At 44.6% G+C, this 24,923-nt stretch overlaps 1 protein-coding gene across 1 annotated transcript in view; it reads right to left on the bottom strand.

The window, feature by feature from the left end:
* CACHD1 (cache domain containing 1) overlaps positions 1 to 24,923 on the bottom strand; it is a 147,813-nt gene that overhangs the window by 24,389 nt on the left and 98,501 nt on the right. Inside the window, exons 8-14 of the mRNA XM_073544681.1 lie at positions 15,963 to 16,112; positions 15,508 to 15,741; positions 10,312 to 10,461; positions 8,397 to 8,520; positions 5,282 to 5,399; positions 2,997 to 3,165; positions 2,766 to 2,908 (exon numbers count right to left, since the gene is read on the bottom strand). Coding sequence (XP_073400782.1) covers positions 2,766 to 2,908; positions 2,997 to 3,165; positions 5,282 to 5,399; positions 8,397 to 8,520; positions 10,312 to 10,461; positions 15,508 to 15,741; positions 15,963 to 16,112 — 1,088 coding nt within the window. The remainder of the gene's footprint in view (positions 1 to 2,765; positions 2,909 to 2,996; positions 3,166 to 5,281; positions 5,400 to 8,396; positions 8,521 to 10,311; positions 10,462 to 15,507; positions 15,742 to 15,962; positions 16,113 to 24,923) is intronic.

Raw genomic sequence — 24,923 nt, 5'->3', positions numbered from 1 at the left:
TGAACAAGCCATGCGTTCTACCTGCCGGTCTGCTGCGTCCCTGAGGGCTGAGCTATCTGGCAGTGAGAAGAGGGTCTGTGCTGCTAGCCTAGAGACTGGGGGGTCCACTTCGGGTGGATCTGTCCACTGCTTGGTGTCCTTTTGTGGGAAGGGGTACCTAGCCTCCAAATATTTGCGATTGGTGAATTTCTTCTCAGGCTGCGAAAACTGCTTAGTAAGGATCGCCTGAAATTTCGGGTGGTTAGAGAAGACCTTAGGTGGTTTCAGAACACCTTCAAAGCAAATCTTGTGTTCTGGGGCTTCTGGGGTTGGATCGGAAATGTCTAGCACCCGATGGATGGAAGAGATTATGTCCTCAACCGGCGCTGTATTGCTAGGGGGACAAGGGACCAGAGACCTCTCCGTTTCGCTGTCTGAGTCGGAGTCACAGATGCCTTCCGAATCCTGCGTATCGCTGAGGCGTTCCCTGGTGTGTGAGCTGGGGCGGAGGTCTCCTGTAGTCGGGGGTCGCTGTGGAGATCTGCGTTGTGGAGATCTGCGTTGTCTGTCTCTGGTAGGGGACGGTCTAGGTGACCTGGAACTACGGTGTCTCTCCCTAGAGGGGGATGACCGTGTGCTATGGGATGATGCAGAGGAACGCGACGTGTGGGTCCGCTTACGTCTGGGAGAGCCAGAAACGGCCTGTCCCTCAGTGGAGCTGTCCCTTTGCTGAGTAACGCTCATAGCCGAGACATGACCCTGCAGAGCCTGGAGTAATGTGGAGGTTAGGTTATCTATGGACTGCGTCATAGACTGCGACATCTGGGTAGCCCATTCCGGTGTGGTAGCATCCGCTGAAGCATTGGTAGAAGCCTCTTGGGGTTCTGACCCAGTATTCTGGATACAGTCCCGACAGTGGGGGTACGTGCTGCCACTGGGGAGAGTGGTTTTGCAGGCTGTGCAGAATGCATAAAAGCAGTCCTGCCTGGTTCTCTTGTACCTTGAACCTGGCATAGTGCGCAGAGCGCAGAAGGGCAGGCTATGGGAGAGCCCTACAGGGGTGGATATGCAGGGGAAACCTATAGGAGAGCCTTACAGTGAATCCGGATTCACAGCCGAGCAAAAAATCCCGAGCTGGGATCTTACCCCACCAGTGTGGCCCTAGGTCCAGCACCGAAGAGCCACAGTCCTGTGCCCCCCGGAGACTGGCTGGCGTGGTGCTGCTGATGCCTGCGTCAGAAATGGCCGCCGAGAGGATGAGGAGGGAAAAGAAGGGGGCGGAGAGCTGAGAAAGAGCGCGCAGAGATGTGTAAAAACGAGCCCTTTCTGCCTCGATCCGCCCCTTCTATGACACTGTAGAGTGTGTCATTTGTCATCCGGGGGGCGGAGAGGAGGCGGCAACCTCAGCTAGGCCGAAGCCGCGGCCTAAATTAGATATCGATGCCCAGGAAGGGCTCCAGGCCGGCGCGGTAGTCCGGGAGGGGGTCGGATCTTAACCGGACCCCCCCAGATTGAAAGGCAGGCTAGCAGTGGGGCCACAATCGGAAGCGGGGCCCTGTGATGGGTCCCCCTGAGGCGCTATGGAGCTGGTGCTGCCGCAGAGACAGGGGCGCAGGGAGCCCTGTCTCTGTATGTGCCATGCCTGCCCGCACTCCCCCCGGCCCCGACAGGAGTCCGCAGCTGGGCTGGGGTCCCTGGATACAGTGAGCTGCAGATTACCGAGGTACAGACCCTACCTGAGGCGTCTCAACCTAATATCCCCAGAGGGGGATTAGGGAGGGTGCTGCTGTCACCATCAGGGCTTCTTCCTCGCCCTCAACCCAAGACCAAAAGGAATTGGGGAAGGAGGGGGGGTCTCAACTTCGAGCCAGCACCCGCAGGACTGGGGAAGGAGCGACATGGGGAACCGCCATCTCAACTTCAACCGGGCACCCCATAATAGGGGGCCGAGGAAGGAGCCATGCCGGGAGTCTCACAGGAGACCCGCTTTTCTTCATCTGTCATCCGGGAAAAAACGGAGTGAAAAAAAAAAAATCTCCTTGCGACACTAAGCAAAAACTGGAGAAGGCTGACGCCGTCCAGGGGTGTATACTGCAGAGGAGGAGCCATAGTTAATCTTTTTCAGATTATGCATAGTGTCGCCTCCTAGTTGACAGGAGCATAACAAGGTTCTGTGTCCCCCAATGAGGCGACAGAGTAATGGAGACGCTACAGGTCTCAGAAAATGGCATAGCTTTTTAATCTGACAAATTTTTGGAAAAAAAAAAAAATCACCATTTAAAAAAAACCTAGACATGATTGGTATCTGCACACTCGTAATGACCTGGAGAATCATGGAAATGAACAATCTCACTCTCCCTGTAGAGCAGTCTAGTACTGCAGAAGGCCTGCTACTTCCCTCACGAGCAGGCAGTAAGCCACTTCTACTGATCCCCTTCAGTACATAGAGGATCAAGGATCAATATGCAGAGACCTCGTTGTGGGGAAAGTGATATAGCATGTGCGACCCCTTATAAGGTAGATGTGCATATACACTCTGAACATCAGGTGGCGCCAGACTGTGGAAATACATGGGGAAGCAGAGAGCCCCTTTAAATTCATCAGCTGGTGGAGGGGAACTATAGATCCTGCATGATCCCACTTCTGATCAGAAACAGCCCATAGGTGGCGCCACAACCAAACACAATAGCACACCTTGCTGGCATAACATAGGATATGAGACCGCTCTGAACACTAAAGCTCACATCATATTGAATGTGGTCACATAGTAACGTCTCTGCACCAACCTTTAGGCCGGGGTTTGCTATAAGCCGGGTATTATCGCTGAGATACGCAGTGTAATGCTCCACCATTCGCTTAGTCTCCGGCTGACTCAGATGCTCGTAAGGAGAAGAGAAACTTCCGGCTGCCAACATGACCGTAGGACTCTCTGCAGAGTTAAACCAGCAGTTATGTGGAGGGTGGGATACGTCATACGGACGGAGGGAACGGACTACGACTGCAATCATCCACTTTACCTAGAGTCGCCAGCTGCTTGAAGTGAAGGCAGGCGGAGGGCTGTCCCAGCAGATCTAGGCGGTGGTACAGGAGCTTACTGCTAGGGACGGTGTTCAGGTTCTTCAAATGTTTGACGGGGATTTCTGGCTGTATCACCACAATACACAGGATAAAGGAGGTGTCCTGGACCTGCAGGGGAATGATCACATCGTTACTGCATCAATGGGAACGCCAAACTAAACTCCGCAAACAAACCCTGCTTGTTTAGTGTCTGCAGAGAATACACTGAGGTGTATTGTCATGTGAGCGCAGCTCTGGAGAATAATACAGGAGGTATATCAGGATCAGTAATGTATGTATACAGTGACTCCACCAGCAGAATAGTGAGTGCAGCTCTGGAGTATAATACAGGATGTAACTCAGGATCAGTAATGTAATGTATGTACACAGTGACTGCACCAGCAGAATAGTGAGTGCAGCTCTGGAGTATAATACAGGATGTAACTCAGGATCAGTAATGTAATGTATGTACACAGTGACTACACCAGCAGAATAGTGAGTGCAGCTCTGGAGTATAATACAGGATGTAACTCAGGATTAGTAATGGGCGGACACCTGGATGTTCGGGTCCGCCTGAACTGTTACAAAAAATTTCGGGTTTGGCTACCAAAACAGAACCTGAACCCACACCCCATTCACTTGAATGGGGTGCCCGAACATCCAGTGCTTACCACGCTGTCATGTGCATGACAGCGCGGCAAACACCGCTTCTGATTGGCGGTAAAATAATCACCACCGGTCAGACAGCCACGGTTCCCATGCTGTCAAAAGACAGCATGAGCGAGCAGCTGTGAACGGAGTGTAAAGTTTACCTCCAGTCACTGGTGTCAGCTGATGGGACTACTGCTCCCATCAGCCGATGTCTGCTGCCGCTAATAACAGTGAAATAAATATCAGGAGAAAACACAGAGCAAGCGATATAAAAATTAAATTCAATTTTATTCGAGTAAAGTACTACAAAAAACATATATGTATAGTAATGTGCAATTATGGACAAAGACAGATAGTATCCACATACAGTACCCCAAACCTCCAAATAGATGGAAAAAATTCCCAGACCATGTCCCAGGGAAGTGCAAAAAATTCCCACGGTAAGAAATTGTAACCCCCAAGCACAGTGGCCTAAACTAGACATAAGTAAGGGGCATCGTTATAATGAAGCAAACCGCAATAGATAAGCGGCGAAAAAAAGAGGGGAAAAAACAGAACCCCAAGGGGCACTTACCAGGAATGGAGGAGAGGGGAAAGGCTATACCACCCCCAAATAACAGTGAAAGTAGAAAAAAAAAAAAAAAAAAAAAAAAAAGACAGCGTGGGTTCCCCTGTATTTTTGATAACTAACCAGGTGAACCTCACAGCTGGGGGAAGCGCCATTACTGGAGCATCTAATAGATGTGTCTTTTCTGGGTGCCCGCGAGCTGCTATTTTTAGGCTGGGGCGACCAATATCCATGGCTCCATACCAGTCTGAGAATATCAGCCCCCAGCTGTCTGCTTTAGCACGTCTGGTTGTTAAAAATGGGGGGGACCCCACGCCGTTTTTTTTATTTTTTATTATTTAAATGATTAAAAAAAATGATGTGGAGACCTCTCTATTCTTGATAACCAGCTTTGCCAACGCTGACAGCTGAGGGCTGCAGCCTGGTCAGTTTTGCCTGGCTAGTTATCAGAAAATACAGGGGAACCCACGCCTTTTATTACTTTAGTTTCAGGGTAGGTGCCGGCTGATGAATACTCCCATCAGCCGCTCCTGCTGTGCATGACAACGTGACAAACACCCGGTGTTTGGGGGCCATAAGTCCAAACAGTAACATGGACTTCCTAGTGAAGTCCGTGCTCGGTGTCCATGCCCCAACAGTAAGTGTTCGGTGTGAATGCCGAACTTTACTCAGAATCAGGACAGGATAAATAATGTTATACATTTGCAAACTTTTTATCTATCACTTTAATACATAAACTGTAAACTGGTGATATAAAGATGCCATTATTCTTAGATGTGAGTGATCAAATGTTATAAATTTGCATTTTAGGACAGGTTCACAATTGGATGCTGCATACATCTTTTGTGTACAGTATTAACGTGCAGGTAGTGACAGCAATATGGGGCTTTTAATTGATTATCTGGAATACATTAGCAGAATAAATATTTTCCTGTGGGTAAGTCTGGCTGCATATCACAGTGACTCCACCACATGCATTTATTACAGTACAGAGGATTACAATGCAGGCAGTTAGCAGGGTCTTACCGTTTTCCAGGCATAGCTGACATTGTACGCCTCCTTCCCAGGGTCTCGCAGCTTGTTGACGTGCCAAGACAGGGAGGAATTCACAGGCACTGTAATAACCTGACTGCCGAGGGGGAGGCTGCGGAGGAAACAGACACTGATACGTCCAGCACAAACTAATATACGAGCCAGATCTGACAGAGACCGAACAGCATCAACCCACCGCTCAGAGACTTATCCTCATCTGTCAGGTCTACTGCTGCAAATCAGTGACAGGGTGTATACAGATCACAGCGCGACCGACACCGACCTAACTCCAAGACGGCAACACACGAACATGAGGAACGGACACCAGACTCACATCATACACACATTCATCACAGGAGTGGAGGAAGATTCAGAAATGGAAACCCCAGGCATATAAAATATTTAGCAACATGTCCGGATATTTACTATTATAGTAGTTATATTCTTCTACATAGGGGGCAGTATTATAGTAGTTTTATTCTTGTACATAGGGGCAGTATTATAGTAGTTTTATTCTTGTACATAGGGGCAGTAATATAGTAGTTATATTCTTGTATATAGGGGCAGTATTATAGTAGTTATATTCTTGTACATAGGGGCAGTATTATAGTAGTTTTATTCTTGTACATAGGGGCAGTATTATAGTAGTTTTATTCTTGTACATAGGGGCAGTAATATAGTAGTTATATTCATGTACATAGAGGGCAGTATTATAGTAGCTATATTCTTGTACATAGGAGCAGTATTATAGTAGTTATATTCTTGAACATAGAGGGCAGTATTATAGTAGCTATATTCTTGTACATAGGGGCAGTATTATAGTAGTTATATTCTTGTACATAGAGGGCAGTATTATAGTAGTTATATTCTTGTACATAGAAACAGATTATAGTAGTTATATTCTTGCACATAGGAGCAGTATTATAGTAGTTATATTCTTGTACATAGAGGGCAGTATTATAGTAGTTATATTCTTGTACATAGAAACAGATTATAGTAGTTATATTCTTGCACATAGGAGCAGTATTATAGTAGTTATATTCTTGTACATAGAGGGCAGTATTATAGTAGTTATATTCTTGTACATAGAAACAGTATTATAGTAGTTATATTCTTGTACATAGAAGCAGTATTATAGTAGTTATATTCTTGTACATAGAGGGCAGTATTATAGTAGTTATATTCTTGTACATAGAAACAGTATTATAGTAGTTATATTCTTGTACATAGGGGGCAGTATTATAGCAGTTATATTCTTGTACATAGGAGCAGTATTATAGTAGTTATATTCTTGTACATAGGAGCAGTATTATAGTAGTTATATTCTTGTACATAGGAGCAGTACTATAGTAGTTATATTCTTGTACATAGGGGCAGTATTATAGTAGTTATATTCTTGTACATAGGAGCAGTATTATAGTAGTTATATTCTTGTACATAGGAGCAGTATTATAGTAGTTATATTCTTGTATATAGGAGCAGTATTATAGTAGTTATATTCTTGTACATAGGATCAGTATTATAGTAGTTATATTCTTGTACATAGGATCAGTATTATAGTAGTTATATTCTTGTACACAGGAGGCAGTATTATAGTAGTTATATTCTTGTACACAGGAGGCAGTATTATAGTAGTTATATTCTTGTACATAGGAGCAGTATTATAGTAGTTATATTCTTGTACATAGGTGCAGTATTATAGTAGTTATATTCTTGTACATAGGAGCAGTATTATAGTAGTTATATTCCTGTACATAGGGGCAGTATTATAGTAGTTATATACTTGTACATAGGGGCAGTATTATAGTAGTTATATTCTTGTACATAGGAGCAGTATTATAGAAGTTATATTCTTGTACATAGTGGCAGTATTATAGTAGTTATATTCTTGTACATAGGAGCAGTATAATAGTAGTTATATTCTTCATTTTTTTTTTTTTAAATGTCACCATTATAACATAAGAATATTCAGTGCACTATTAAGGATTTAAGGTCACTTATAGCTAGATTTATCCTTTCTGCATCACGTATTTTCAGTAAGTTAAGCTGGAGTCACACATAGCGACTTACCAGCGATCCCGACAACGATATCAACGTGTTAGGATCGCTGGTAAGTCGCTATGTGATCTCTGGTGAGGTGTCAAACAGACAGCTTCACCAGCGATTAGCACAGCGATGCCGAGCGCGCGGCATCGCTGTGTTCGTTAGCGCAGATGCCATGGATCCATGTAAAAAAATAGAATTAAAATAAAAAATATAGTTATTCTCACCTTCCGACGTCCCGCGCAGTCTTCCCGCCTCTCTCCACGCTCCGGTCCCAGTAATTCTTTGCGAGAATGACCGCGATGACGTCCGTTCTCGCAGGATCGCGAAGTCTCGCGGTCATTCTTGCAAAGGATTACTGGGACAGGAACGAGGAGGGAATGCTGCGCGAGACGTCGGAAGGTGAGAATAAAACAATATTTATTTTTTTTTATTATTTTATAGCTGATCGCTGGTCTCCCGCCTGTCACACGCAGCGATGCGTGCTGGCCAGCGGGAGATCAGCGACGAAAAAAATGTCCAGAGGTTTCTTGCAGCGATACCGGCAGGGGGGCCAGTCGCTGATCGCTGTCACACACAGCGATCTCGCTTGTGAGATAAGAACACAAAGAGCTTCAGTTAAACATTCTGTGGGGACTTCAGAGACTTCAGACTGGGGATTTTATTGACTCTCGTTCAGTCTCTACATGACACGGACATATGGTGAATTTCTCACCCTTGGGCATCAAAGCAGCCTCAGGGACATGTTAAACTCTTCCAGTTTGCAGGGTTGTAATGGAAGAGATTGGTCATATTTGCCTTTGTCAAGTTTCTGCTGTGTAAAATTCCAATTAATCTCTGTAGAAAATTTGTTTTGAACGTAATGCAATAAAATTTGTACAGCTCATTCACACCCCTTTTTCCCTCCATTCTCACCATTAAAAACATATGAACGCTCGCCCGAACTGAGCAGGCCTGTGAATGGGGAAATCAAGTGAGGATGCGGTCAGACGAACGATGTGATCATCCAGCAAACATGCACTTAAATAGATATATCATCTTACAAACAGATGAAAATGTCATTTACCTGAGGATATTCTGCCGAACCAATGAGAATTTGGGTATGTTCTCATAATGTATAATATCGGTGTGCAAGGGAGGCTCTACCAGCAGATACGGCCGAGTCAGCGAGGGATGCATCAATGTGTAACCTCGTATAAAAAAAAAAAAAAAAAAAAGTAAAACGAATAAAGTAAATTCTAGTGATAATTTGGTAATCAGAAGCCAAAACCATCAGCAGAATATTTCTCATCAGATTTTAGTATTTGAAGAAAGTTCACATAATCTGTAATTCAAGTGGTTCCTTTAATGCATTAACCATGTAATAAGCCTTTATACTAACCAATAGGGGGAGCCAAAATTACAGACAATAGACCTCGCACAAGCGCCTTATACTGTAGACTGGGACCAGTTTGAAGCTTTTGTCATATATTCAATTAGACTACTCATAAAATTAATTTTCTCGCTCCCATAGCGCCATGTGTGGGAGCAGATGGGAGAACTGGGAAGAAATTCCCGCAGACACGGGGAGAACATGCAAACTCTTCGCAGATGTCGTCTTTTGGGGATTTAAACCCAGGATCCAAATGCTGCAAAGCAGCAGTGATAACTAGAGAGCCGCCGAGGCCAGGGCTAACCACCGAGCCCAGGGCTAACCAACGAGCCACCGCGCCCAGGGCTAACCACCGCGCCCAGGGCTAACCACCGAGCCCAGGGCTAACCAACGAGCCACCGCGCCCAGGGCTAACCAACGAGCCACCGCGCCCAGGGCTAACCAACGAGCCACTGCGCCCAGGGCTAACCACCGCGCCCAGGGCTAACCAATGAGCCACCGCGCCCAGGGCTAACCAATGAGCCACTGCGCCCAGGGCTAACCACCGTGCCCAGGGCTAACCAACGAGCCACCGCGCCCAGGGCTAACCACCGCTCCCAGGGCTAACTGATGTCTTCCTATTTTATGAGGTCGCACAGTTACGCATGCGGGAATACCAAATAGTTTTTTGGTTTTTTTTAGATCTGCATCTCAGGAAAACGTTTATATTTTTGAGGTGGTCAGATAAATGTCGGGAGCAATTCGCCCACTTTCATGCTGCTCCTACGATTGACTGCGGCATCTAAGAGGATAAACTGTTGCGGCTGCAGCTAGCTCTGATCTGCAGCAATGAGGCTCAGACGCCAGCTGTATAACACAGCCGGCCCCGTGCTCCATGGTGCAGGCTCAGCTCAGGAACCCGCTCAGTACATTATATGCACACATCTACAATAAATATCCGAAAAAATTTTTAAAGACGTGCACAAACATGGCGGCCAGAAAGAGCGTCTCCTCCTCCGGATGACCCAGTGCGTCCATGCATTAAACAGACCAAGGCTTTTAACAGAAACCATGTAATACCGCATGTCTCCAGAGATGGCGCCGCAGGGAAATTGGAACACTTTGTATAATGTCGCAAAATTTTTTTCTTAACCAAAAATTGTAAGTCGACCTGTTGCTGCAAATGATCCTTTAACTAAAACAGCAGAGCCGGACAGCTGTAAAGTGGTCTTAGATTGGAGTGCATAAAATAACCACATGTTCCCGTGCCGCTCCCAGCCCCGACTGACTGTACTCAGCCAAGGTTGTAAAAGCCGATTTAACGTGCCAAGCTCCTTGGCACCGCAGTTCCCGACGTGTTTATCTTGCAGGTTGGTCCAACTGCTATTTGATCTCTCATCATTTTTTTTTCTCTTTTTTTCTTGCGGAGACACTTAATATTTATCTTTTCCGTGGCCAAACTTTGCAGTTTTGCGAGGCTACTTCAGGATAGCCAGCCATTCTCTGCAGTGTTTATTGTTACAGGGGGACGCAAGCCCTGGAAAAAGCACAACGCGGAGCCTCGTCAGGGGTTACGACACCTCGCTGGTATGCGGTGCGGCACATCCTGCCCGCGGGATCACAAAGATACCTTTGTTATCTATGAGAAACGTGTACGAGGCCAGAGAGTCCTGGTAGTAGGTAACGTCCTCGAGGATGTAAGCGAGGTTCACGTCTACGCCCACGATTCCCAGGAGAAGGTTCCCGAAATAACACGGCTTGCTGACGGTCATGATGAGACCTGAAACACACAGAATGCAGGTGTGAGATGTAACAGGAGGGAGAAATTACAGAAATTTGGATCAAATTTAGCTTAAGGAACCCTGCAGTAGTTCTCCAACTTTGTAATGAAAAATGACAAAACTTTATAATATAGTTAAAATTTTCGTTTGTCACCATGTTCAGGAGCGGTGTCTCAGTACAGCGCTAAATCACATCAACTTACAGTGCGTTACAATGTATCAGCGCAGCTCTGGAAGCTTTCTCCCAAAAAAATTATCAGATGCTATATAAAGAGGATCGGTGATCTCTATACATGAGTGATGGGGTCTGTATATTAGGACGGGTCTGATATTGGAAGTGTATACATGTAGAGCTGTATTCTGGGGTCTATATACATAGAGGGGTCTGTATACATGAAGGGGTCTGATCTAGGTTCTGTATACAGAAAGGTGTTTTGGTCTGGGGTTAGGTCTGGTATATAGGTTATGGCTGGGTATAATCAGGAGTCTGGTGTTTGTATATGGGTGGGTTTGGGCTGAGTGGGATCTTTATGTATGAATGGGTCTGCATACATGAACATGTGTGGTTTGGTGTCTGTATACATGGAGGGGGATACCAATTCTGGTATCGGAATAAACGAGTGATCTGGTCACTATATGGGTCGGTCTAGAGTCTGTACACATGAAGGGGCTGGTCTGGGGTCTGTGCTCAGGAGTCTAGACTGGGGTTAGGTCTGGTGTCTGTATATGGGTGTTTCTATACCTGGAAGGGTCTAGTCCAGGGTCAGATCTGGTGTCTATATGGCTGAGTCCGGTCTCATGTCTGTAAATAAGGAGGGATCTGGTCTAGAATCGGTATACATGAAGAGGCTGGCTTGTCTGAAGTCTATTCACAGTAATCTGGTTTGAGGTCCGTATACAGGAAGGGATCTGACCTGGTGGTCTCTGTGTACAGGAAGGGATCTGACCTGGTGGTCTCTGTATACAGGAAGGGATCTGACCTGGTGGTCTCTGTATACAGGAAGGGATCTGACCTGGTGGTCTCTGTATACAGGAAGGGATCTCACCTGGTGGTCTCTGTATACAGGAAGGGATCTCACCTGGTGGTCTCTGTATACAGGAAGGGATCTCACCTGGTGGTCTCTGTATACAGGAAGGGATCTCACCTGGTGGTCTCTGTATACAGGAAGGGATCTCACCTGGTGGTCTCTGTATACAGGAAGGGATCTCACCTGGTGGTCTCTGTATACAGGAAGGGATCTCACCTGGTGGTCTCTGTATACAGGAAGGGATCTCACCTGGTGGTCTCTGTATACAGGAAGGGATCTCACCTGGTGGTCTCTGTATACAGGAAGGGATCTCACCTGGTGGTCTCTGTATACAGGAAGGGATCTCACCTGGTGGTCTCTGTATACAGGAAGGGATCTCACCTGGTGGTCTCTGTATACAGGAAGGGATCTCACCTGGTGGTCTCTGTATACAGGAAGGGATCTCACCTGGTGGTCTCTGTATACAGGAAGGGATCTCACCTGGTGGTCTCTGTATACAGGAAGGGATCTCACCTGGTGGTCTCTGTATACAGGAAGGGATCTCACCTGGTGGTCTCTGTATACAGGAAGGGATCTCACCTGGTGGTCTCTGTATACAGGAAGGGATCTCACCTGGTGGTCTCTGTATACAGGAAGGGATCTCACCTGGTGGTCTCTGTATACAGGAAGGGATCTCACCTGGTGGTCTCTGTATACAGGAAGGGATCTCACCTGGTGGTCTCTGTATACAGGAAGGGATCTCACCTGGTGGTCTCTGTATACAGGAAGGGATCTCACCTGGTGGTCTCTGTATACAGGAAGGGATCTCACCTGGTGGTCTCTGTATACAGGAAGGGATCTCACCTGGTGGTCTCTGTATACAGGAAGGGATCTCACCTGGTGGTCTCTGTATACAGGAAGGGATCTCACCTGGTGGTCTCTGTATACAGGAAGGGATCTCACCTGGTGGTCTCTGTATACAGGAAGGGATCTCACCTGGTGGTCTCTGTATACAGGAAGGGATCTCACCTGGTGGTCTCTGTATACAGGAAGGGATCTCACCTGGTGGTCTCTGTATACAGGAAGGGATCTCACCTGGTGGTCTCTGTATACAGGAAGGGATCTCACCTGGTGGTCTCTGTATACAGGAAGGGATCTCACCTGGTGGTCTCTGTATACAGGAAGGGATCTCACCTGGTGGTCTCTGTATACAGGAAGGGATCTCACCTGGTGGTCTCTGTATACAGGAAGGGATCTCACCTGGTGGTCTCTGTATACAGGAAGGGATCTCACCTGGTGGTCTCTGTATACAGGAAGGGATCTCACCTGGTGGTCTCTGTATACAGGAAGGGATCTCACCTGGTGGTCTCTGTATACAGGAAGGGATCTCACCTGGTGGTCTCTGTATACAGGAAGGGATCTCACCTGGTGGTCTCTGTATACAGGAAGGGATCTCACCTGGTGGTCTCTGTATACAGGAAGGGATCTCACCTGGTGGTCTCTGTATACAGGAAGGGATCTCACCTGGTGGTCTCTGTATACAGGAAGGGATCTCACCTGGTGGTCTCTGTATACAGGAAGGGATCTCACCTGGTGGTCTCTGTATACAGGAAGGGATCTCACCTGGTGGTCTCTGTATACAGGAAGGGATCTCACCTGGTGGTCTCTGTATACAGGAAGGGATCTCACCTGGTGGTCTCTGTATACAGGAAGGGATCTCACCTGGTGGTCTCTGTATACAGGAAGGGATCTCACCTGGTGGTCTCTGTATACAGGAAGGGATCTCACCTGGTGGTCTCTGTATACAGGAAGGGATCTCACCTGGTGGTCTCTGTATACAGGAAGGGATCTCACCTGGTGGTCTCTGTATACAGGAAGGGATCTCACCTGGTGGTCTCTGTATACAGGAAGGGATCTCACCTGGTGGTCTCTGTATACAGGAAGGGATCTCACCTGGTGGTCTCTGTATACAGGAAGGGATCTCACCTGGTGGTCTCTGTATACAGGAAGGGATCTCACCTGGTGGTCTCTGTATACAGGAAGGGATCTCACCTGGTGGTCTCTGTATACAGGAAGGGATCTCACCTGGTGGTCTCTGTATACAGGAAGGGATCTCACCTGGTGGTCTCTGTATACAGGAAGGGATCTCACCTGGTGGTCTCTGTATACAGGAAGGGATCTCACCTGGTGGTCTCTGTATACAGGAAGGGATCTCACCTGGTGGTCTCTGTATACAGGAAGAGATCTGGCCTGGTGGTCTCTGTATACAGGAAGGGGTCTGGCCTGGTGGTCTCTGTATACAGGAAGGGGTCTGGCCTGGTGGTCTCTGTATACAGGAAGGGGTCTGGCCTGGTGGTCTCTGTATACAGGAAGGGGTCTGGCCTGGTGGTCTCTGTATACAGGAAGGGGTCTGGCCTGGTGGTCTCTGTATACAGGAAGGGGTCTGGCCTGGTGGTCTCTGTATACAGGAAGGGGTCTGGCCTGGTGGTCTCTGTATACAGGAAGGGGTCTGGCCTGGTGGTCTGTATACAGGAAGGGATGTAGTCTGATGGTCTCTGTACAGGAAGGGGTCTGGTATGGTTCTGTATATAAAGACTGGTGTGGGGTCTGCATTAATTTCTAGGGTGCAGTGAAGTCCTATGCATTATTTGTGATTCAAATGCCAAAGCTTAGGCGACCATCTTTTATAAATTTCCACGGCATGCAGTAAATAAAAAAAAACAAAACGTTGCAGCACTCTACAGAATCTCTCACGTTTCTTCTTTATTGTATTCTTCACTATGATACAATGTAACTAACTGTAGTTGTGTGAAGAACACCATCCACAGACCAAATACAACTCAAAAAAGCCCAGACAATAATTACACTTGCGCACACCTACAAAGAAACCTACAAGTTAAGGAGCACAGAACAAGGCAAAAAATCATAGTCTTTGTTATATCAGCACAAAGAGGGTTAAAAACGCATGATAAAATCAGACGATGTAACAACTAAACATCCAGTATCTACCACATAGGAGCAGAACCAAGCGCCCAACAAAGCGGTCAGACGGCGAATAACCAAATAAGTACAAAAAGTCGTCACAAGCGGCCGATGTTCAGAGCCGATAGAGGCCTGATGTTCTGTGATCATTTCTATCTGGAGATCGGCCACTTGTGACGACTTTTTGTACTTATTTGATTGGCTTCCTTTTGGACAATCTTTGTTTCTTTTTTTTACTTAATTGTATGTATTTCTGGCTAAAAATCATTTTTGTTATTGGGTTTCATTACAAGTTTTGCACGGTTTGGCCTTTACAGGTCTTTGTCTCCCTGCATATTCAACTTCAACGTGGTCTAGGGTTATAATTCAGCTGAGAGGAGCTCAGAAAATGACAGATAAGAGAGATACAAACTCTTCTGTCAGGACGAGCTCACGGATAGATTCTCAGAGCCCAGGCTCACAACCAGCACTTGTGTCCATATATGGCAGCTGGTGGAGTGTGGGATGTGACCATATGGTGACACGACCCTCCACCAGCCGCATTGTATGGACAGAAGTGCTGGTCAGTGTGTGAGGAAATGGCACTAACAAGAGGCCGACGGGTCAACCTGAGAACCAGTCAGTGAGCTCGTCCTGAAAGACTAGCAGGAAAGTTTCATTTTTTTTTTTCTAAGCTACTCACTGCTAGTTTATGGCGGTGCACACTTGTTCAATTAATAAATTATGTCACTTTAGTGGAATAACTTACCCTAGAAATGTAGTCCAGTCCCTGACTAGAGTACATCTCTGGTGGCGGCGTTCGTCATTTACCAGCTGCCCCCAATTGATTAGGTGACGTTAGACCCATCGGTCTCCTGCGAGCGCCTTCATTAAGGCTGGTGTGCACAATGCCAGCCCAAATGAAATCGGGCCCTAGCTTCTCTTTGACATAAAATACAATGGGGCCAGAATGAGTGACAGTTTCTCAATCACCTGGTTAGCACCATTGCAACACAAATAAAAACCACCATTCTTTACACTGCAGGTTGTATTCAGACAACAGTGTTTAGGACTCACCGTCGCCCATCTCGTCAGAGTACGGAAGGCTGAACACGGCCTCGTCGATCATGCGGTTCGGCAGGTTTGTATAAAATCTCCCCACCGTCGTCTCCAGGTTGCTGAGCTGATTTAGGACCATCATGCTCCCCTTGGTGACGGGAAGGCCACTCTTATCAGAAAAGCCATATTTTGCTGAATTCTGCTCGGCAAGATCACGGAGGAACGCCAACTCCTTCAAACCGGTCACTCCCTCTAATGAGAAGAATGGGGAGAGAAACTGTGTAATACTTCATCTCTCCTGTGGGGGTGCTGCAGGGGCATTGTACACTTGCTGTCAGGTTTATCCATAGATGGCAGGAGGACACTCAATGACTGGCTTAATTATCATGGGACCATTCTAACAATTAAGTCTCGTCCAAAGCAAAGAACCCTTTAGGTATTGTAATCCTCACCCCTACAAAATATGGCCTCACCGTTCATTATGGCGTACGTAAGGATCATGACCGAATTGTTCAGCTGACTGTTCTCCTCATTAATGGCTCTCAGAGTGGATTTCTTATCCTCCTCCGAGGAATCCCTCGAGGTGATTCCAGCAGATAAATAGATAATCACCAGGTCCGTATCTGGGAAAGAAAAACACAAATAAAATAGTAAAAAAAAAAAAGAATTCAATCAACCACAAACTTGAGACATTAGGAGGTTGGGTGTGTTGGATCACATATATCACATTGTTGTCTGGTATCAGGGATTTTGGACATAAAGCCAATGAGCTCTTTATGTACTGAAATTACCATTAAAGCCCAACTATGAATGTGAAAGATTTAGGAAAGTAAGTACCCCCCTAACTTCAAAAAATACTCACGGAACATGATATGAAAGAATCCTACTGCCCTCATAAGTGACAGACACTTCCACAGACCAACAATTTGGCTCATATTATAGATATATATAGGGATCAGGACTGGGATCCACATCCACGGAGGAATCTAGTCTGGAGTCTAAAAATGTTTGGTCTGGTTTCTGTATATAGGAAAGTGTCTGCGGACAAGCTTGGTGTAGGTATACGTGGAGGGTTCTGGTCAGAGATCAGTATTCCTGGAGGGATATTGCCTGGGATCCGTATACATGGAAGGTTGCGGTCTAGGAACCACATACATACATGGAAGGTTGCGGTCTAGGAGCCACATACATACATGGAAGGTTGCGGTCTAGGAGCCACATACATACATGGAAGGTTGCGGTCTAGGAGCCACATACAGTACATACATGGAAGGTTGCGGTCTAGGAGCCACATACATACATGGAAGGTTGGGGTCTAGGAGCCACATACATACATGGAAGGTTGGGGTCTAGGAGCCACATACATACATGGAAGGTTGTGGTCTAGGAGCCACATACATACATGGAAGGTTGTGGTCTAGGAGCCACATACATACATGGAAGGTTGTGGTCTAGGAGCCACATACATACATGGAAGGTTGTGGTCTAGGAGCCACATACATACATGGAAGGTTGTGGTCTAGGAGCCACATACATACATGGAAGGTTGTGGTCTAGGAGCCACATACATACATGGAAGGTTGTGGTCTAGGAGCCACATACATACATGGAAGGTTGTGGTCTAGGAGCCACATACATACATGGAAGGTTGGGGTCTAGGAGCCACATACATACATGGAAGGTTGTGGTCTAGGAGCCACATACATACATGGAAGGTTGTGGTCTAGGAGCCACATACATACATGGAAGGTTGTGGTCTAGGAGCCACATACATACATGGAAGGTTGTGGTCTAGGAGCCACATATATACATGGAAGGTTGTGGTTTAGGAGCCACATACATACATGGAAGGTTGTGGTCTAGGAACCACATATATATATGGAAGGTTGTGGTCTAGGAGCCACATAGATGGCAGGTTGTGGTCTGGGATCTACTTACATGGAGGGTTCTGGTCAGATCTGTATGCATGGAGGGTTCTGACCTGAGATTTGTACCTTGGTTGGTCTGCATATTGGAGGGTCTGGTCTGGGGTCTTTTTACAGAGAGGGTTCTGGTTTAAGTTCTTCATACATGGAAAGATCTAACTGGATTTAGTCTTGGGATCAAAGGCTGGCTTCTGTATGATTGAAGATGTCTAGCTGGGGCTCAGCTATCTGTATATATAAGGTGGGTCTGGCCTGGGGTTTATATCTTAAATAAGGGTGCGTGTAATATGTATAACACACACGGCATTTGTCGGGTCCTCTGTAAGTATCTGTAAGTTCTTAAACTTGTGAACTATCACTAAAAGACCTGCTCTGCATTTACCAATTTCTCCAGGGTTTAGAATCTAAAGAAAGCCTCTACCAAATTGGATTATTTTTTCTTTTGTCAAGTAATAGTGGATGAAAATGGAAAAATGTTGGCGGAGTTCTGCTTTGTATATAATTTGCCTAAATGCAGGATGCTGAGAAAATAGATTTCCCCAAAGAACAATAGGTGACTTGCATTTAACATCCGCTCTCACTGGTAACATCAGAGGATACAAAAAGGGATCCAAAAAACAAAATATATACATATAATAATGCATAGACATGCAAAAAGTGAGGCCAATCACGGCACACAGGGTGGTATATAAGGACACCAGCCGGATCTCGCTGTTTTATAGGTAGCACAAACAGTCCTGCCATTGTCTGTATTCCACACTTGGCCAATAACACGTATATGGCTTTATTAAGATGTTTTACTAAAAACCCCAATGGGAAATATCTGCAGCAACACGAGCAGAAGACATTTCTATTAATAAACATCTGCTCTACTATTACGAGTATGAGTAGGTTCAGGCTCACGCATCGGGGAGCAGTTTAAGGTAATGTCTCACTGGTGAGTCTGTAGATCGTGGAGTTATAGCTCAGGGTCTACAATCACTGCTCTAGGATTAACGAACACTTTATCCTAAATCAATGAAGCCAGGGAAAGCTAAGTGACTATGTGTATGACTGATGAAGACTGAAAACTACTCAGACCATTTTAAAAGAATAAAAAACAGGTATACAGTGGCATGTAAATGTCTGGGCACCCCTGGACAAAAATACTGTTATTGTGAACAGTTAAAGATAAAATTATCTCTAAAAGGCCTAAAGTTAAAGATGACACATTTCCTTTGTATTTTAGGCAAAATATATATGTATATATTGTCATGTTTAACATTTTAAAAATTATAAAAAGGAAAATGAGCCAATGCAAAACTTTGCGCACCCTTGGAGATTTGAGTGCTCAGAAAACGGACCACAGTTTCAGACCATAATTAGCCTGTTAGGGATATGGCATGTTCACTTATTATTAGGGAAGGTCAGGTGATGCAAGTTTCCCAGCTTTATAAAAACCTAGCATTCCTAACCTTGTGCCAAAAAACTGCAGCCGTGGGTTCTTCTAAGTAGCTGCCGAGCACTCTGAAAATGAAAAGAGTGGAGGCGCACAAAGCAGGAGAAGGCGATAAGAAGATAGCAAAGCGTTTTTCAAGTTGCCCTTTCCTCAATTCAAAATGTAATTAAGAAATGGCAGTTACTGGTAACAATGGAAGTCAAGATAAGGTCTAGAAGACCAAGCAAAATTTCAGAGAGCTGCTCGAAGGATTGCTAGAGGCGAAAATTAGAACCACTGCTTGACTGTAAGAGACCTTCAGGAAGATTTAGCATACACTAAAGTTGTGGTACATTGTTCTACTGTTCAGAGACACCTGCACAAATATGACCTTCATGGAAGAGTTATCAGAAGAAAACCTCTCCTGCGTCCTCACCATAAAATTCAATGTCAGAAGTATGCAAAAGTATATCTACACTGTGTTCCAAATTATTATGCAAAAAATATTTCCTCATATTTTCTCTAAATTACCTATATGAATTGCATTCATTGTTATTTTCCAGTCATCTAATATTCTAGTATAATTGCAATGTTTTTGAACAAACTGCCTATGAAAACAGTATATTTTTTAAAATAAGAAACACTCAAAATGCATGTTCCAAATTATTATGCACAGCAGAGTTTTCAACCTTTTTATTTTGACCAAAAAAATGGTGAATTGTGAAATGATAAGCATTATCAGCTTATTACAAAATGAAATCAAACAGTTTTCAAGTCAAAACTTTATTCCAGGTGATGTTAGATTTGCACATAGGACCCCTTGTTGGAAAGAAGCTTCTGAACTCTCTTGTCCATTGAATTTGTCAGTTTTTGGATGGTTTGTGCTTCAGTTGTTTTGCATGTGGACAGAATCCCCTCCCAGAGCTGTTGCTTAGATGTGAACTGCCTCCCGCCATCATAGACACTCCTTGTGATGATGCTCCAGAGGTTCTCAATGGGGTTGAGGTCAGGGGAAGATGGTGGCCACACCATAAGTTTGTCCTCTTTTATGCCCATAGCAGCCAGAGATGCAGATGTGTTATTTGCAGCATGAGACGGTGCATTATCATGCATGAAAATGATCTTACTGCGGAAAGCACGGTTCTTCCTCTTGAACCATGGCAGGAAGTGCTGTTTTAGAAACTCCACATAGATTATGGAGTTGATCTTTACCCCTTTAGGGATCCTAAAAGGGCCGACAATCTCTCTCCCCATGATTCCAGCCCAAAACATTACTCCTCCTCCTCCTTGTTGGCGCCTTAGCCATGTTTTCATGGGGTGTCCATCAACCAGCCATCCTCCACTCCATCCATCTGGACCATCGAGCGTTGCACGGCACTCATCGGTGAACAAAACAGTTTGGAAGTCAGTCTTCATGTCTCGTTTGGCCCACTGAAGCCGTTTCTGCTTGTGTGCAGTGGATAGAGGTGGTCGACAGGATGGCTTACGCACAGCTGCAAACCTCTGAAGGACCCTGCATCTTGATGTTTGGGGGACGTTGGAGGCACCAGCAGCTTCAAAAACTTGTCTGCTGGTATGACAAGGCATTTTTGCAGCTGCTCTTTTAACCTGACGCAATTGCCTGTTGGAAAGAGTCCTCAATTTTTCCTTATCAGCACGCACACGTGTGTGCTGGGAATCAGCTACATACTTCTTGATTGTGCGATGATCACGATGAAGTGTCTTGGCAATGTTGATTGTAGTCATGCCTTGACCTAAATACTCCACAATTTGTTGCTTCTCAGCAGCCGACACATCCTTTTTCTTTCCCATTTTGGCAAAAAATGTAGGCTGCTTAATAATGTGGAACAGCCTTCTTAAGTAGTCTTGCCTTTATTTGGACACACCTGCCAAACTAATGTGCACAGGTATCTGCAATTGCTTTCAGTGATATAAAGAGCCCTGACACACATCACCATCAATGAGTTTAAATGACAAACAAAAAAATTCTAACCTTATCACTCCTAAACTCTTTTTGCATAATAATTTGGAACACAGTTTAAACAAGCCTGATGTATTTTGGAAACAAGTCCTGTTGACCGATGAGGTTAAAATAGAACGCTTTGGCAGCAATAACCAAAAGGCATGTGCGGAGAAAAAAGGTCACAGAACTTAAGGAAAAGAACATCTCGCCAACCATTAAGCATGGGGGTGGATCAATCATGCTTTGGGGTTGTGTTGCAGCCAATGAAATAAAACCATCTGTAAAAAAGCTGAAGGTGAAAAGAGGAAGAGGATGGCTTCTACAAATGGATAATGATCCTAAACACGTCAAAGTCCACAATAGATGACCTCAAAACGCGCAAGCTGAAGGTTTTACAATGGCCCTCACAGTCTCCTGATGTGATCATCATTGAAAATCTGTGGCTAGACCTCAAAATAGCAGAGGCTGCAAGAAGACCCTGGAATCTCACAGAACTGGAAGAATTTACCTAGGAAGAATGGATGAAAATCCCTCAAACGCAATACTTCCGGGCCATAGAACGTATGGCGTATGCTGGCGCATGTGCAATAATAATTTTATGCTTTGCCCACAGGGCAAACTTTTACATGCCACAATACATCTATAATACTGTCCCCTTTGTAAAAGTATATAACTACTACACTGCTCAAAAAAAATAAAGGGAACACTTAAACAACACAATGTAACTCCAAGTCAATCACACTTCTGTGAAATCAGCCCATCCAGTTATGAAGCAATGCTGATGGTGAATCAATTTATCCTGCTGTTGTGCAAATGGATCAGATAACTGCTAGAAGTGATCGGCAAGTAGCCAGACAGCACCTATAAAGGAGTGGTTCTGCAGGAGGTGTCCACAGACAGATTTCCCTGTTCTCAACCTTTTTGACTGTTTTGGTCACTTTTGCATTTAGTCATTGTTCTCGCCCCTAGAGTCACTGTACAACAGCAGGAAGTGATGTCTACAAATCACAGAAGTTGCTCTGGTACTGCAGCACCAGGGCTGTGGAGTCGGAGTTAGTTTTGGTTGGAGTCGGAAGAAATGTACCGACTCCAGCTTTAAAAAAAAATGTATTAATATTTCATAATTGAACTTTCATATGAATTTTATAAATGTTACTCAAATATATATGTTCTATCAAACTATGAACAACAGTGATAAGCAGTTCTGCTGGAGATAGAGACATTTCTTACTTCTTGTGTGTCACTGTTCTCCACTGCCCTTATCTAATCTTATACTTGGTTAACCTCATGCTGCCCCAACCCCCCTACTTACAATGTATGAAACTGAAAGTGAAAATGTGTTGCAAATTCTTAGTAGTAAAGCTCCTCCTCTAGACTAGATCATACTAGGTGTGCGTCTTCCAAGCATCTCACAGCTGCCTGCTACTCAGAAGAGGAAGACTGTAAGAAGTATTATCCTTTCAACAAACTTTGCATCAGTTAACTGTGAGTACATGAGGAATAATAACAGTATTACTGACCACTATATCAGTTGCACGACCTGGCAATAATTTTGTACAATTGTTTTTAGGAAAAACAATTGTCATTTGGATTGTGAATGCAGAATTAAAAACCTGAGAATGTCAAAGAAGCATCACATTAAATCAGCTGTATTTGAACATTTCACCATCACTCAAGATAGAAAACATTATGTCTGTCAGTGTATGACAAATGATCCAGACGAAAACAAATGCTGTGAAGCCAAGATGAGTGCATATTCAGGCAAAGATAAAAATGCTCCTACCAGAGCTTCTAATCTAAAGAGACATTTACAGCGCTTTCATCCAGAAGTACTGAAAGCAGTGGATGAGAAAGACTGCATCCAAACCAATGAACCAGTGCCCAGCTCTTCCAGCCAAACAAAGGAGCAGAGAACTTTGCAGCCATCAGTTGCAAGATATTTTGTCAGTGACAAAGTTACTGTGACAATGACAGTAGATACATTTAAAAAACAGATCATAGAGCTTGTTGTAAAGGATAGTGTGCCTATTTCATTATTTTCACGACCAGCTTTTATGTGTCTGAATGGGGAAATGGCCCGCAAGCTTGGTGTTTCTCTGGAGAGAGAGAGTATTAGAAAATTAGTAATCGAAGAAGCTTTTAAACAAAAGGAAGAACTTAAAAAAAACTCTCAAGGGACGCTTTCTGTTTCTTAAAATGGATGCCTGCACACGTCACAGAGTGAACTATTTTGCCATCAATGTCCGATTTGTTTGTGACAAAAATGAAATAGTTACTAAGACATTGGCAGTAAAAGACACCAAAGCTCATCACACCAGTGAGTTTCTCCAGGTCTTGGTGGAAAAGGTTCTGCAAGACTATGAACTTAAAAAAGAGCAAGTTCTTTCTGTTGTAACTGACAATGCTTCAAATATAAGTACTATTAAGCTAATGAATGAGAGTAATGATGGTGACCAGCAGCTAGAAGAACATTCTGGGTCCACAGATACAGAAATGTTTGAAATAGAGGAACACAGTATTGTAACTGAGGAGCAAACTGAAGTTGCTTCAGATGAACAGCAACATGATAGTTTAGATGATCTTGTTGAAACTGTGTCAATATGTTCATTCATCACATGCGCTGTGTTGTGCATACGCTACAGCTGGCTATAAGAGACAGTCTGCAAGAAGGACATGCTGCTGCACTGATTGGCAAGGTGAGAAAATTGGCTACTGTTGCCAGAACCCCTAAAGTTGACTCAATTTTGAAGAGACGTGCTGGAAAAGGGGCAATTATTGATCAAGCCACACGATGGGGCAGTACTTAATGATTCAGCGCTTGGTTGAACTGAAAACCCTTTCTTGTAGACATGGCTAACCCTCAACTGACGCTAAATGAAAGTCAGTGGAATCAGGTGACTGAGCTGGAAAAATTGCTAGAGCACCCATTTACAGTGACTAAAAAAATTACAAGCAGAGGACTTAACTCCAGGTATTTTCTTAAAGGAGTGGAAGAACCTGATGTTTCGCCTGTCCCAAAGAGGAGGGTTAATTGCAAGTGGCATTGCTACATCAATGAAACGGAGAGAGGAGCTACTATTACAAAATAACATTCTTTTGGCAGCTGTTTATGTAGACCCAATGCATCGGATTCTTCTAGATGATCAACAGCTAAGTAAAGGAAAAGAAGCTCTGTTTGAAATAGCAGTAAGGATGAAAGGGTTGCAGAACAGTCAGGAGGAACAAGAAGAATTTGGTCGTCCTGCCACATCTTCACCCTCATCATCAACTGATGAAGAATTTAATTTCGAAAAATATTTGGATCACAAGGACCGTGCAAAGCGTTCCCGCATAGAAGAGTCATCCCCATCAAGGAACACAGCCAGTACATTTCAGCAGAATTTTTCATGTGCACTAAAAGAAATTGAGAAATTTGACCGTTGATCAAAAATAACAGTGCAACAAGCGATTCCTCTGTATCCTGACATTGTCAGAGATGTTGCCCGAGTGGTTACTGCTTTGCCACCAACACAAGTTAGTGTAGAGAGGTTGTTCTCTGCTCTCAAAATAATTAGATCAGATTTGAGGGCATCCATGAAGGAGGATCTGACAGAGGCAATACTTTTTCTGAGGACAAATTTATAGATTTCTTCTTATTAACTGCATAAAAGTGTTTATTGCATATTTACTTACAGTTTAGAAAAGTTTATAAAAGTTATTTGCTATATTCTAATTGTATTCTAATAAATGTAGTTTTTGCTCTAAGTGGTCTGATCACTTATATGATGGTGAGAAACTGAATAAGCACGATGTTTAATATTTTACAACAGTAAATTTGTTGTTATGAATTGGCCATTTATGAAGGAGTCGGAGCCGGAGTCGGAGCCTGATAAAATCCAGGAGTCGGAGTCGCAACTGTGGCTTACCGACTCCACAGCCCTGTGCAGCACATCGAGGATGACATCTCAATACGAGTTGTGGAAAGAAGGGTAGCTGTGTCTGTCAGCACAGTGTCCAGAGCATGGAGCAGATAGCAGGAGACATTCCAGTACATCAGGAGTTGTGGAGGGGGCCGTAGGAGGGCAACAACCCAGCAGTGGGACCGCTGCCTCCTCCTTTGTGTAAGGAGGATCAGGAGCAGCAGTGCCAA

This window comes from Dendrobates tinctorius, unplaced genomic scaffold, assembly GCF_039654945.1.
Source record: "Dendrobates tinctorius isolate UK_male_01 unplaced genomic scaffold, ASM3965494v1 ptg000138l, whole genome shotgun sequence".
NCBI classification, from domain to species: domain Eukaryota; kingdom Metazoa; phylum Chordata; class Amphibia; order Anura; family Dendrobatidae; genus Dendrobates; species Dendrobates tinctorius.
The sequence above is the reverse complement of the archived record's forward strand: the minus strand, read 5'-3'. Positions and strand labels throughout refer to the sequence as shown.